The 15,781-nt window shown below is 42.6% G+C and overlaps 1 protein-coding gene across 3 annotated transcripts in view; it reads right to left on the bottom strand.

Moving 5' to 3' along the window:
- Positions 1 to 15,781, bottom strand: part of shf (Src homology 2 domain containing F) — a 113,775-nt gene that overhangs the window by 26,059 nt on the left and 71,935 nt on the right. For 2 of the 3 annotated variants that reach the window (XM_030080816.1, XM_030080835.1), the window contains exons 3-4: positions 6,003 to 6,221; positions 4,796 to 4,894 (exon numbers count right to left, since the gene is read on the bottom strand). In XM_030080816.1, the coding sequence (XP_029936676.1) occupies positions 4,796 to 4,894; positions 6,003 to 6,221 (318 nt within the window). The remainder of the gene's footprint in view (positions 1 to 4,795; positions 4,895 to 6,002; positions 6,222 to 15,781) is intronic. The other variant, XM_030080826.1, reaches the window with a different exon arrangement.

Below are 15,781 nucleotides of genomic sequence, written 5' to 3'. Positions count from 1 at the left end.
CAGGAGGGAGGCAGGGAAAAGGTTGTGATGTGGCGTGTGTGTGTGTGTGTGTGTGTGTGTGTGTGTTCAAGGGGGAAAAGAGGGGAGGGGGGAACCAGTGAGGATGAGTGATTAACCGAACCGCAAGTACACAGCCTCCCAACACCCTAACAAGGCAGGGAATTTACATTCCATTGCATACCTGTCATGAGATAGCCCACCAGTGAATAATAACACCCGACCAAGCGGTGTGAAGAGGCGAGCAGGCAGGCAGGCCTCATGTGATAGGGACAGCTGAGGAAAGGTCTGCCGAACGGGGCATTACTCTACTCTGCTTTCCCTACCATTAATGAAGACAAATTGTCCTTTATGCAGATTGTGTTGCTCGGTTATACCATGGTGGGAGGACTAGGCAGCATTTGGTACATGTTTAATCTTTTTTTTCCACCCACTCTATGTTTTATTGAGGCAGTGCATCTTTTTTCATTACCAGTTAATACTTTGTTTGCAGACACTTTAATTTCACATATAATTGTTGGAATATAAGCAGTGAATGTCTGATGTGCCGAGGAAACCGCCTAGGAAATCTGAATGGTGAACAGTATCATTAGTCATTTATATTACACAGCACTAAAATACTTCAGCTACTGCAGATGCAAAGCTTGGGGAACTGCTCCCTGGAAACCTACATAACAGTGGCATTAAAAGTTTAAAAGACATTAAAAGGCCATCTGCACACAGTAAACCAATGACCTTATGACCCAAATCTGAAATTTCATGAAGCCTGATAACCTGCCCTGATTAGAATTGGTTTCCCCACCATCCAGGACATGTGTGTTAGGTTAATGCCCTGGATCAAGGCTCTGCCTGTAGAACTGGAGCTGGTGCCCAGCTGCTGTGGCACTGTGGCTGCCCTCTGCTCCTAGTATCCAGGATGGGTCAAGTGCAGAGTATGAATTTCCCCATGGAAATAAATAAACTATAACTTCACTTCACTCCACTTCACTGTACATTTTGTATGCTTTTCAAGCTCATAGATCAAACAAGAGAGATGTTTGTGTTGGCAATATGAAAGCTGCAATAATCAAAATTGCCAAGGGTCAATTTCAGTCAATTTACAATTTAGAGTCAACACAAACAAGCAAACAAAAACAACAACAACAACAAAAACAACAACAACAACAACAACAACAACAACAACAACAACAACAACAAAACCTGGAATACATGTGTAATTTCATTGAGCTTACATGGTTCGGTCTGTGAGGCCTGGCATCTTCATGGTGTAAAAGTAGGATGGCTGCTCTTTGGTGGCAGGTGATGTCATCTTCTGTTTGGTGTAAAATTAAGAATTCCAGATGGCCTCTAAGTGTAGCTGAGCTTTGTCTCTCTCTATCTCCTATAGAATATAACGTGGCAACATCACCTGGCATCAAAGACCGGCCAAAGCAGATGGCTAGTTCACTACCCTACTTTTCACCATTAGGTGTCAGGCTTCACAGATATTTGGGTGTGTGGCTCGGTTCCTCTTTAATTAATGTAATAGGTTCCTGCCACTCATACTGTTGAGCATAACAAAAGGACAATGCAGAGAAGCAGCTGTTGAACTTGCTAGTTTGCGCTGTCAGCTAACTTCTGCACCTATTCCTGCTCAAAGGAATTTTTTCAATATTTTTTGGTGATGTATGGGAATACCACTTGGTATCATAATTCTTGCTCTGGTATACGAAGAAAACAGTACAGCAGCCCTAGTCCTGTGTGATCTGAGGCTTTCGGTGTTCAGTGAGCCCTGAAACTGTCCCTCCCTTGGTGACTTTCAAACAGTCACCGCGGGAGAGGACAGTGGTTTCACATATTAAAATTAGAACACAGTAAGTGTCCAAATACTCAAACGATAGAAATGTTAAAAAGTGAGGCTTAAGTTTCCTTGCATGTTTGAGAGAGAGAGAGAGAGAGAGAGAGAGAGAGAGAGAGAGAGAGAGAGAGAGAGAGAGAGAGAGAGAGCATTTTCACATGCTTGTATGGATGTGTGAAACAGAAAACTCAAAATCTGACGGGAGGCTCTCAGATGACTCTCAAGCAGGAGGAAGGCAGGAAGAGAAAGGAATAGCTGGTAAGGTGAGAATTATGATACACTGTATGTTGTGCTAAATAAGTGGGTCACAGTCCTGGACTTAAGCACTGAAGTAATTTCCTGACATGGAAGGGAAGCCGGTTTCAAAGATCAGAGCTTTGGGTACAGATTCCAAACTACAAGACACGACAAGGACCCTGACAGGAACTGAAACTTTCCCTAAGCCTCTTGATGTCTGGATCCCAGGCCATTCACAGCTGGGTCTACACTGATACCTGCAGAAGAAAAGTGGGACAAGCCTATGTATGCTGACAAATCTCTGCCTCATGACAGACTGTAAAAGGGCAAAGTCTTTTCTTTTCTGGTTCTTCCAAATAGTGGGGAATAATGACTGCTTGAATAAAACATGAAACGGGATGAAGATGCGTCATAAATCAAAGTACTTTTTTGGACTGCAGCTTTCTTCTTTGAGAGACAACTTCAGAACTTTTATCTCTCCACTTTTCAGCCAACACTTTGACATTCAATGGAAATTAAATTAATCATCATCAAGAGGGGGAAGTGGGTGAGTCGAGAGCGAGGTGTGTTGGTAAATAGCTCCCTAAATAAACTCCTCTGAGTGCTGCTTGACAGAAAAATAATGAGGGAGAGAAGCAAAGTGATTAGAAGAATGCAGCATCCCTTATTTAACTAATCATTCATTGGGAGAGGCAAACCACACTTTCCTATGGAGATCTCAGTGCTTCACACACTGAAGTTAAAATCAAACACTGATTGAGGGACAAGGCAACATAAGACAACAGAAAGAGGAACTGACAGACAAATCTGATATGTATGTATAAATATTAGAATTTCACTGAGCACAACCCAAACCTTAACACTCACTCAGAATTGATATAAACACTGTTATGAATCCATCTTAAGTGTTAAGTCTAATATTGAAAAATTAAAAGAAAATGATATCTAGTTTTGATGTAGACTGGTACAGAGCAGAAGCTACTCTGATTATACATTTCTAAGTTTTGCTCATTGTGCTACTGGCACTTTTTATTATTACATACCTCCACTTCTTGTTATTTCCAGGTAACAAGATGCGTTTGTACTGTTCTTACTCTTTTACAGTATTTCTACACCCTCAAGGTTCTTTTCCTCATTCCCACAAACCCAGAGAAGGTAAATTTCAAACTCCTGCTATCACATAGTGTCATATAAAAGTCTTCTTTACCAAGATTGCAAAAAAATTACATGCTACAGCAGTCTTGCATTCAGCACAACGTTCTGCCCGCTCTTGATCTAACACTACTGCTGCTGCTGCTACAGCTTGCCTTGCAAGTTGGCTGCTAGCCTGTGACGACTTGTTAGTAAGAGAATAAAGTCAAAGACTGCGATGCACCTCCACACCTCGTTGCCAGCTCCCAGTGAGTCCATCTCGACCTACATCATTGCCATGAGGGAACTCACTTTGCTTTCCTGAATCGCTAGCTAAATGCATTACAAAGAGGGAAAAATGACAGGCAAACTAAAAAGAAATACAGCATGTAGTAATAACAATAAAAGTGATGGTCAAAAAGAGAATATAAAAGTGAATATGATCAAATGGTGATGAAAAAATTCACTGTATTCATGTGCATTATTGTTATCTTTGTAATTTGAACTTCTATAAACTGAATTTACAGATTAGACCCACAACTTTGCAATTTATTTCCCCAACTGTATCTCATGCTGGGCCTTCAGGCCATGCATATTTTTCATCAACAGTTTTTCATTCAGCTGTAATTAACGCGGCAATAATTCAGTATCCTCCTGACATTATCAAACGGAAGACAATCTCCAACACAAAACAAGCCTGCTGCATATGGACCCAAAGCTATATCAAAATGTTTACAGTTTCAGGTCATGTCTGAGGTGTCATGTAAAAATAATGCTTGTGTATTTATACAGTGCACAAACGGAAAAAAAATGAAATATTTACATAGGAGTATCACATCTAAGTTCTAAATGTATTGTTTGGAAATTTGCCCTTACAAAAATTGTTATTTTATCATGTCCTTCATCATCATTATGCGCTCTGGAGAAGCCCCGCAGTAAATCAAAGCTCTGTCTGCTCATTGGTTGGCTGGATTGTTCAAGTGTATCACTTCTTGAAATGCACAGTGTTTAGGGGAATATCAGTACCTACTCTTTAGGCTATGCAGAGCCCCACATAAGGGAAATACAATGAGGCCAATTGGTAGCATCTGCTAAATACTGTATGGCAATGCTAAGCTTAATTCCCAAGGGAATGCCCATGTGTGCACTGAAAGGCCAGTTTATTTACCATGTGCACTTTTTAGTCAAGCAATTATTTTAATCCTCCTCAAGTTCTGGGTCTTATCACTCCAACAGGATCTACGTAACATAACTTCAGTCAAGAAAATTCTAGAAACATGTTGATTTGTACAGGAAACAAGTGACAGTTTTTCAACCTAACGGTAATAGTTTGCAATGTAGCAGTTTTTCGTGTGTCCAAACAAAGCCTAAATTTCCTAAGAATTTGCAAGGGACTAACTGCAAATGACTAACTTTCTACTGCATTTTTTAAAAACTGTGTAGATTTAAGTGAGAAATAAAGCCCAACACTGAGTCCACAGGATCCAGTGGCAGGTTTTGGCAGGTTTGGGCACTAATGCTAGACTGTAACATAAATACATACAGACAGGCAAATGATACTCCACCCCTCCCCAGCCCCATCTCCACTGGTACCTGTGAGGGATTTAGAAGTGCAGTCCTTTCTTCTGTGGGGAATTGATCCAGTGCCACTTACAGAGCCCTCGTAGCTAATGCAGTCATAACAAAGCAGAGCTGTTCAAGGATAAAAAAACAACAACAAAAAAACAAAAAGAGAACGGGCGATGAAAAATAAATAGAGTCAATGATTTTTCAATTAGGTTCTGTCAAATCAGCAAGAGGATCGGTATTTTGTAAACAGATATTTTTTCTTTGGGTACAAAATTATACTTCAAAGGCATATTTCTTTTCCAGGAACAGCCCTGTTTAGTGTTATGGCTGGGTTAGCCATGCTGAAGCTCCCAAACCACAGCATCAGGCACACAGAAACAGTGAAACAGTGAAATTCCCCCCCCCCCCCCCCCCCCCCCCCCCCCCCCCCCCCCCTTCTATCTTTATTACATATACTGTACACAAACACACACACACACACACACACACACACAGACAAAGAAACACACAGACGAACACACATATCTACATGCACTTGTCCAACCAATCATGCACCATTGACCAGAAAAGGTTCAAATAGACAGCAGTTGGGTGAAAACAGAGTCTGGGCATCTGCAAATTAACTTCCTGTGATATTTTCACAGAGGGAGCAAAAAGGAGACAGCGTGAAAAGCAGCAGAAACCCCATAACCTGACAGAAGCCATAATCACATTTGTTAGAGCTGGAAAAATGAATACCTGGGTTAGTTAGGAGAGAGAATATCTTGCAGTTAGGTGACAGCCAATTATGTTAGGCCGGTAATTGCAATATGGCAACTCCTGTCGAAATACAGTCACCTCACAACAGATTTGTTTACACAGTGAACCACATTGTGAAAGCTCCTGACATCAGTCCTTACAGTACGTGACAGGTAAAGATTTTTTGGGTTTGCAATGTTTGTGAGGACTCTCGTGCTGTAGGATGAGTTAATATGGCATCGGACTGGAAAGAAAGCTTGTTTATGTTTGTTTAAGCCAAGTTTTATTCCAAAATTTTAATGGATTCTGGATAAAATTTTCAAGAACTGTTGGGCGCTTTTTCTCTTCTATGTGTTTTTTTAACTGCATAATTTTGGTACTCCTTGTGCAATATGATGTGTTGATGATTGTCAAGGCACTTAGCCTTGACATTAAATTCTCATTGGGGATGATTAAGTTCAGTCTATTTTGTACTATGCACTAACGTACGTACCTGCAAAGGCCTTGGAAATCCTCTCTTTTTTCCACTCCCAGGGTTGGTCATACTCCTCAGGGGGTCGTTCATCGTCCTGGGGCAGTCGGCTTTCTCTGGGGCAACGCAAGCGCTCAGGATCAGAGTCCCCACCGTTCTCAGCTGGCTCGTACGGGGTGTCATACAGTGGCAGCTGCCTCACTGGTCCATCCTTTGGTCCTCGCCCACCAGATCGGATCTCTGGAAACAAAGACAAAGACTGAATATTAATGCTATAAGAAGAAATTATAAAGCAAAATCTAACATCAGCATGGGAAAAACGATTTTGGATAAGAGACTTTGAATACACTTGAAGTTATTCTAGCATCTTTGGGAGAGAAGCTGCTGTTACTCCCATCAGTCTCTTTGTCTTTATGGTGGGTAATAAAAAAAAATAGCAAATGCAGAATGAATGGGCAATGGTCCCAGAGCATTCAACAAAGTGAGACATTGGATTAAACCCTCTATATATTAAATTGCCACACTCATCTGTCATTAAAGCACCGGTGCCAAGGCAAGTCCTTACACACAGTTGCCAAAAGACTCACCCAGAGTAGCACTGCCTTCGGTAAAAAACAGAATGAAACCTAGGACCTCTGGCTTGTTTGTTACAGTTGAATGAGTCTTAATCAAACTAATCAAACAAATTAGCAACAGCAGCGGGATGATCACAATAGATGCTGAGAAATGTCTCGCTTACCCTCACAGTCATCTCATGCATAAATTCTCCTCTACTGATAATTAGGTAGCTGAGTTTAGTGTGTTGATAAGGTACGTGAGAAGTATGGCCCCTCTATTCAATCCTCCTTTTGCCTGCCTATTACTGGATAATGATGACTGTGCATATAAGGTAAAACAAAGGTCTTCACTGATTGTCATCAACACACTTCCACCAAGAACATCTACTGATTAAGAAACACAACCAGTTCTTTGTCCCCTGCTCCCTCATTCTCTGGGTTCACTACATCATCCACCATCATCAAGCACACTGGAGTCCCTCAAGGCTGTGGTTTCAGCTCCTTTCTGTACATATTTTGCATCAGTGACTGTTCCTGCCCTCCCCCATAACAAAATACTTTAAGTACTCACATGACACAGCCTTTCCTGCATTTCTACAACAACAACTCACTCACAGATTATCAGCACTCTATGTTTCACTTCTCATCAGCACCCACAGCACACCCAGCATCCCTAAAAAAGGAGATACTGAAGAGCTGCAAGTACTACCTGTGAGCTCAGCTTTGATCAACACACTGCCAACACCCATAAATTAAGTTAAAAGGGGCTCTCTGCCATCTGAAAACTCAGGGGTCCTCGTGCTCCTCGTGTATAGACACTTTATAATCTATTCTGCTTTCCTGTTCTACACGCTACTGCAGCGTGCTCACTGTCACTAACAGAACAAACTCCTCAAAATCACACAATCTGTCTCCAAGATCACCAATGTTCCCATTCCCACCAGCTCTGATTGACACAGCCATCATTTGTTAAGCACTCACCACAGCACATGGCCCCAGCACTTAATCCATGTATCATGGGGCTCCTGTCTGACTGCAGATACAGAACCCTGGGCTGCAAAAGAGTTTGTCTCTGCAAGAGCTTTCTGCCCTCTGCCATCACTGCCCTCAATAACCTTTCAACTATGACATTTTAATTAGACCCTTGGACCTTGGATCTTGTGATCCTTTGGCTATGCTATCCATGCTGCTGTGCTATATTCTTAATTTGTTCTGTGTATAGGATGTGAAAACAACTTTCTTCTACAGAGGACAATAATGAGTCTATCCATCTATCTGCCTATCTTTGCATACATGAAAGGTGGTGAAAGCTATAGCTGCTGCTGACTAGATGACAGAAGGGGAAAGCATAAGACAGAGTTGAAACAAGGGGAGAGAAGAGGGGCCTGGGGGCCTGAGCACCTGTGAGAGCACACGGTGTAACCTGCCTGAGTGCTGCAAAATCACAACACCTATAAACAGCCTAGCCCGGGGCTGCACATGCCTGCTCTGTCAGAACAGAAGTGAAGAGAAAGCACCCACTTCCTTTCTCGCCTTTCTCTCCCTCTTCTCCCTCACCTTGAAACATTAAACACGGCACTCAACATGTAGTGTCAATATTTCTTTCAAACAAATAGCATGTACGCACAATAGAGATAAGTAAATGTGTAATTGCTGTGTAATACAGAGCAGATACAGAATTAAGGGTCACTGAGGTTCCCATGGACCAATGTAGCAGATGGGAAAAAGTAAAACAGAAATAGAAAAAAAGTTTCTGCACACGTCATAAAAGTTCCTTAAACATTTTTTTTTCACAATTTAACAACACACCAAGACTGAGCATAAATACGTAAAATCAATTCGAATTATGAAAGAAAGAAAGAAAGAAAGAAAGAAAAGCAACTAAATTGAGGCAACATCTCATGTCACCATAGTTTTAAGAGACTGCTAGACTCATGAGCATAATGAAAATAAATAAATGGATAAAGACATGAAATAAGTGGCCGCTAAGAGGAATGTGTCGGTGTTATGTTTTTGATGAGTAGAGTACCACATAAAATGTTTGGGACAGAGTTCCTCCCGTTTGAGGAAAACAGAGTTCCTCCCATTTGAGGAAAAAAAATCTATTCTATGCACTAGTGTGAAGTAGAACCTCTCAATCCTGCTTAGCAGCTAATTTGCAGGATGTGCTACTCCCCCAGAGATGGAGTGTGTGGACTTTCAATGCCAGACAAGTGGCATTCTGCCCAACATGATAGCTATTTTTGAACCTAGTCTGGGTATGTGGCGGGTATCACCTTGAAAAAAAAAAAAAAAAAAAAAAAAAAAGAACAAATGAGACCATAACACAGTTCTACACTCAGTGTGTAATTCACTTCGAAATGTGCCCAAAGGTCTGGTGCTTTGGAGAACTCCTCAATACATGCACCAGCGTACCCTTCCCAGGACATTTCCATAATTTAGTTTTGTCTTTAAATTGAGTTTGAGGTGCAATACATTCTGTTCAAAATCCTGAATTGGATTTATGCAGTATAAAATTCTCTGGACATTTCCTGAAAGCGAGTGGCACAGTGGCTCAGTGGCACGTCACTCTGCAGCAAGAAGGTCTTGGGTTTGAGTCCTTTTTGTGTGGAGTTTACATGTTCACCCCATGCATGCCTGGGTTTCCTCCCACACTCAAAAGACATGCAAGTCTGAGCTACATGTGGCCCTGATAATACAAACATAGGAAAATGCTTAGATAAATGGAAGTGTAAGTGCGTTGAACACCCTGTTGCAAAGCGTTATATGGGCTGCTCGTGTAGCAAATGACAAGACCATTTGGTGTACTGTCCTTCAAAGAATTCTCAGATATAAAGAAATACAATATTTTATAGTTGTAGCGCCATATGAAAATTACTTATGACAAACATTGTTTTTTGATATCCTCAATAGCTGTCTATGCTGTGCTGCATTGGAAGCATTTGTAGAGAACTGAAGTCATTGTGAACTAATGCTGTTTTGAATACAACAGCCTTTAGTATCAATATATATATACTGTATATACACACACACACACACACACACACGTCACTGGTGATTCTGGTCACACCTCGACACACGCACAAAGCAGGAGAAAATGTGCCTCAAAGCCCACTGCAACAAGTTGCACATCGTTTGGAGGAAACAACCTGTTCAACCTGGAAACTGAACCAAATCATTGCAAAACGTTTTCAGATTGAACGCGTCCCTGGTGATTTGGAGACTCTAAGGGCCCACTCACATTGGCAAGTTTGAGCCCGTATCGTGCTAAAGTCAAAATCCCCCCCTCCCCAGTCCCCGGCTGGCCTGCACTCACATTACCTTTTTCCCAAACGCGCCCAAGCACGATTGCCCCCGGTGTGCACGTCATCACGTTGAAATACGACAACAACAGGCAAGGCCCGACGTCATTATAAATAAATGTAGTTCAAATACATCATGTCTTCCTTTTAACTAAAAAACGTTTTTGGTCCTTTTAATCAGATATGGGATGTTTATTTACCTTGACAGTTTCGGAGGTAACTTCCTCCTTCTTCAGAAAGGTCCAACTGACAGCCGGAGCGGCACCTGGCAGATCCGGCAGACCGGGTGACCGGGTGACCGCACACCGCGCGGTGCCGCGGCCAGTGCCGGCCGGTGCCGATGCGGTGCCGGCCAGCACCAGGTCTGCCGGATCGCCGCACACAGACTGCTGTGCTTTCATTATAAACCGACTTTTGTTTATACGCGGTTGCAGCAGCACAACGGACAATGACACAGACAACATGGTTGATTATTGATTGCGCAACGCGGCCATTCGCCGGTAATCGCGCTGTGCACATTAAACAGTTTTGCAGAGGCAGGAGGAAAGTTGCATGATTTACATCCGCGCACTGCGTGCGTGACCGTGCATGTGCTCATGTACGCGCCCGTACCGTGCAGAAGCACACCCCTTCCAACCGTGCCAGAGCGGGGGAAGTGTACTGTATTCAAGCACGATACGGAGCGATCACACTGGTCAAAGAATCCGGATTTTAAGGGCAATCGTGCTTGGGCGCGGATCAAACTTGCCAGTGTGAGTGGCCTCTAAATTGCCCATAGGTGTGAGTGTGTTTGTCTAATTGAGTGTTAGCCCAGTGATGGACTGGTGACCCGTCCAGGGTGTTTCCCTGCCTTCCACCAAATGTACGTTGGGACAGGCTCTAGCCCCATTGCAACCCTGTTTAGGAATAAGCTGGGCATTGTTTGCCAGAGACTGAGATATTTTCATCAGTGTCCAATAAAGACTTAATAAAGAGAAGTTGTAACACTAGTCTGGGAAATATAGACACAAAGATTGCAGCTTTGTTGTCTTTACCTTTTCAATCGTTTGATCGACAAGGTGATTAAAAGCTTTAAAGCTGAACTTGAACAGCACTTGACCTGAGGTAAGCTGCAAGCGTACCCTCAACTCTCCTTGTAAGAGAGTAAAACAGCTCTGACTCCCAGTGAAGCATCATGCCCTTGAGAACTCCCTCTCTCCCCTTTCCCCCACCTCCTCCCCTCTCCATCTCCCTCTACTCATATGAAGTTGTTAGCAGCCAGCTCTCTTCCTCTTGGGCCACATGAAGCTGTTAGCGGCCAGCTCCACCATGGAGTAATGCAATGTGAAGAGAATGAAATATTATGCCACACCACTGCATAATTGCCTCTCAGCCCAAGGGAGCTCTTGCGGAAAAATGAGCAATGCGTTGAGCCTAATGGAGCTATCCGGTGGTGGTGGTGGTGGGGGTGGGGGTGTGGAGTGAGGTGAGGCTGCCAGATCCCGTATCTCAGCGTAATCCCGCATAACGCAAACTTGTTCGCTTTGATCTTGCTGTTGAAAGCCTTGGCATTATGAGATCCTGGCATGATTGGGGTTTACCTCCATAGCAGAAGAGCAAACAGTGATGGGGGAGAGTGAAAGAGGTTGAAATGCAAAGGTGGGAGGCTGCCGGGGGGAGTATGGAGAGGGTGAGAGGAGGAGATCATGTGAGGTAGGTTGGGGAGTAAATCTTCCTTGAAGAGTGCTTTAATTTGAGGCATGCTGCCTTGGATAAACTGCTGTGGTGGGTTAAGGCTCCCTGCCAGCTCCCATGAGCAAGGTCTTGGTGCTGAGAGGGGGGCTGCACAACAGGCCTGCTGACACACTGCTCCTTCAGTGCTCATTCAGCAGAGCCTACTTCCCTCTGACTACCTTTTCTTCCTTCCTTCCTTTCTTCCATCCCTCCCTCCTCTCTTTCTTTCTGTCAGCTTCTGTTGAGGCATGCTTGGTAAGTTGGGTGGGGACACATCTGTCTAAGCAAATCACAGTGATTGACTTGACATTGGGAGTGCAACTTGTTACACAGCTGCAGTCTGTCTCCCCCTCTGACCTCTACCTCTTATTTAGGATCAAAGGTCAGGCACCACACCCTCCCTTAATGTACTTCATGCCTCCCCCACCCCAGATGTCCAAGTTCCTTTCCAGATGCTCCACTTCCTGTCTCTTGTGCAAACTGGCATTTAAAATTCCCCCCCAAAATAGTGGGACTCCTTAAAACATTACTGAACCTCATTATAAAAAGACAATTTATTTTCTTTAAGCTTGCAGAAATAGTAGCAGGCTTGTAGATTTAAGGTGTGTGGCATGGTGGCTCCTTTTTATTATTTTTATTTTATTTTATTTTTTTATTTATTTTTATTTGTTTCTCCAGTTTGTGTCGAACTGCATTTTTGTAAACTCCATTGTATGTGCCTGGTGAACCTGTGGTACAAGTCAGTTTTTGCAGCCCTAGTGTGAACTTCTCAATAAGCCCTTACTAAACAGAAAGTATCTTGTTTCTTTTGCAGCATTTTCAACCAAACCAGTATTCATACAGGATACCGCAATCCATCAACTCTCAGTGGGAAGGCTGAGTTACTACACTGTTCACAAAAATTTTTCCTGCCAGCCTAAAATCATGAAAAACCTTTCCTTTGGAAGCAATTACAGGAAGATATGCATCAGCTTGAGAAAGAAATCTGTTAATTATTCATATTGGTTGCTCATGGCTGGCTTGTGTGCAGAGAATAAATATGTTTGGATTCAGTTTATGTAATTTCAGTTTAGAACAAAACTAGGACAGCTCATGTTGTAAGTAGAAGAATGCCAAGTACAAACAGTGTAAACTATGCTATCTACTTCATGGTAAATACTTTTGGATTTTGACTGTGTTTTATTGTTGTTGTTGTTGTTGTTGTTGTTGTTGTTCAGTTCTACTTCATACTACTTACTTTGAAATTAGCCATCAAATTAAGTTTTCATTTACTTGAAACAAAGCTATCATACTTTTTTTCTAACAGCATACAAAATAAAAAAGTGTATATACCTTCGATTACTGAAGAACAGTTCTCCATTATTCGCCCATATGCTTTCACAGAGTTTGTAACTAGTATTCTGCCTGTTTTCAGTTGTTTTACAGTTCACAGGATGTGCTGTTGCTGCTGACCATGCTGAGAGCTTAGCATATTTCAATGCTCAAAGCACCGAGTGCTACCAGTATTTCAAGAAATAATAATATTAACAACTGCGCTTCACTTCAAACAGGGTTTCAGTAATCATGCAGCATCCCAACAGAGGCAGCTCACACCAACCTGCCGACATGCATCTGCTGAGCGCCACTAGGCAAACAACAAGCGTGTTATTTCTTAGAGTGATGCCCCGCTGGGCGTGCTGGTGGCAGTAGACCAAGGGTCATAGGCTCAGGCAAATTGCCAGGTTTCATCCTGTAGCCAACATGAATGATGTCACCAAATTGCCTGGCGTTCCACCAAATTGATTTGGAGATGACCAACTGACAGACAGATTGACCGACACGGTGACATGTAAGTCCCTGCTTCCCAGTGGGGCAAAAAGATGTCTGGAGAACATGAGGGTGTACCACTGAGAGCCCAAACTGCACTAGAGCTTCGAACCAATTTTAGGCTGATGAGAAAAGACATGGACACTGACTGTCATGGAAACTCAACTGTAAAGCCTAAGCCAGTGGTATACAGTCTTCCAAATGCCAGCTGAGAATCAGTGACAAAGAGGCAGCGAGCAGAAGCATTAAGCTCTGAAACAAGCAACAGATCCCGTCTTCATAACCGTCCCTCTCTGGTTCATGAACCAGAGAGATTAATGCAATGCGAGAGAGAGAGAGACTTTTCTTGCAATAAATGCAGGGTAGGTCCTGTCCCATTTATATGAGAAGCCTCTGGGCATATTAGCATGGCAGTGCATGAGGAAGCAAAGGGCTCTGGATTAAATCAAAAACATTAACTGCAACCAACCTGGCAGCCGGATCCTGCTGCACCTGCTGACTTACTGACCAAGCCATCCACCCTCCATCAATCATCTACTCCTCTCCTCTTTCTCCTCCTTCCATCTTGTCAACCTCTAAAAGTTAATGCATTCACAAGAATAAGCAAGATGTAAACAGCTGTATAACCCTGACTTTATTTCAGGGTCAGTTCTTCTAATAATTAAGGGGGAAAAAACAAATGTATGTGTCTTTCTGGTTGACTGCCACCCTCCGACTCCAAAAGCGCCAGAGAAAATTTGCTGCTGCGAAGTGTTTAGAGTGGCACAGTGAATCTATCTGGATTTGACTGAGGGGATCTCTAGTGCACAAGTGGAGGATTAAATGTGATTGACTACACACCCCAGGAAAACAATGGGTAGAAAATACCCAAGCTTCAAGGATTTACTCTCCTTGCTCTACCAAAAACTAATTCTTAAAGAAATCCTAAGCCCTACATGGCCTATTATCATTCCACTAGCTTGGTTATGAACTAGGATGAGTCACTGCTTCATGTAGCCACCACAAGTGTACTACAAAATTTCAAAGAGAAAACTGACATAACTGAATATGCATTAGGCAGCTGTCAATGTGTAACATGCAAAACACTGTTGGGGAAAAGTGTTTTTTTTTTTTTTTTTTTAAAGGGTGATATTAACTGTAATCTGATTTAAGAATGCTCACTTAACATCACCAACCCATATGGAAATCTAATATATGAACACATATGCCCTTATACCAGTTGTCATATGTTACATATGTTGTCATATTTGAAGCAAATATACACACATGCATATGGTGATGCATGTGTAGCCCATATATGTTGAACATATGCACTGATATATGCGCATATATGAAAACTTATGTATACGTACTTTTAGGTCCATAAATAAAAATGTCCCCAATATGGACATAATGCCAGATATTTTCCAATATATTTTCATATTCAAAGATAATAAAACCAAGCTGTGATGTAGCAGGATGCTCTCTGTTCCAAACAAGCAATTACTCTAAGTCAAATTTTGGAGTTGAGCTGTTTATGAATGCTAATGGCTAAAGGTATTTTAGAAAAACATCCATTCCAAAGGTGTAGCTGTTCCATGAGCAAGGCCACACATACGAGAGGAGGAGGGGGTTGATCAGCAAAGCTGCTATGTCAAGGCCATATCTAACTCTGCAGCTTTTTCTACTGTTTGATTTGATTAATTCTCTTTTATTGTCGGGTCTGAAAAGTCAGATGGGTCTATCTCGCAGTGGCACTGAGCTATCTGAGGCCACCCAGAGGTATTGTGTGTCAGTCAAATAGTTGGTTGACAATTGAAGGTGTTTGCCTCTTGACCCGTGGCGGCCTGCTGCTGAGCTTCATTTGGCTTAGCGCTTAGTGAGTACAGCTGGAGCTATGAGAAGGCTTTCGCTGCTGGCTCTTCCCCATAGACCTCCATGAGAATTGCTCCAGTAGGAAAAGACAAAACAGCCCTGTCAGCTTTGTGCTCATATCTTGCACAAATTTCAATGTCATTTTCATGTCTCACAGCATTTTGAACGGACAAAAGCAGCAAAGACAAAGGAATAAATTAGCTTGTGTGTATGTGGGTGTGCGTGTGTGTGTGTGAGTGTGTGTGTGTGTGTGTGTCTACGCTCTGTGTCTTCAAGCAGCCTGCCCATGTTCAATATGTCTTCTTTCTTTAATTTAATATTTGGAAACAGTTTGAAAAGTGTCTGCAATCACTGAGCTTTGATTTCTCCACCTCTTGTCTTGTACATGTGTGTATTTGTCCATCTGTGTGTTCTGCTGTGAAGAATGTGTGTCTTCACAAGTGTGTGTGCGTGCTGCTGAGTCTCTATCAGCCCCCTGCAGATGAAACAAAAGCAGCCATGCTGTTCGCTCTATCTCTCTTTCTTTCTTTCTCCTGGCCTACACCATGCTAAGCTTGCGGTGGGTACT

Source organism: Myripristis murdjan, chromosome 3 (genome assembly GCF_902150065.1).
Source record: "Myripristis murdjan chromosome 3, fMyrMur1.1, whole genome shotgun sequence".
In the NCBI taxonomy this organism is placed as follows: Eukaryota; Metazoa; Chordata; class Actinopteri; order Holocentriformes; family Holocentridae; genus Myripristis; species Myripristis murdjan.
This window is presented reverse-complemented; position numbering and strand designations above follow the sequence as displayed.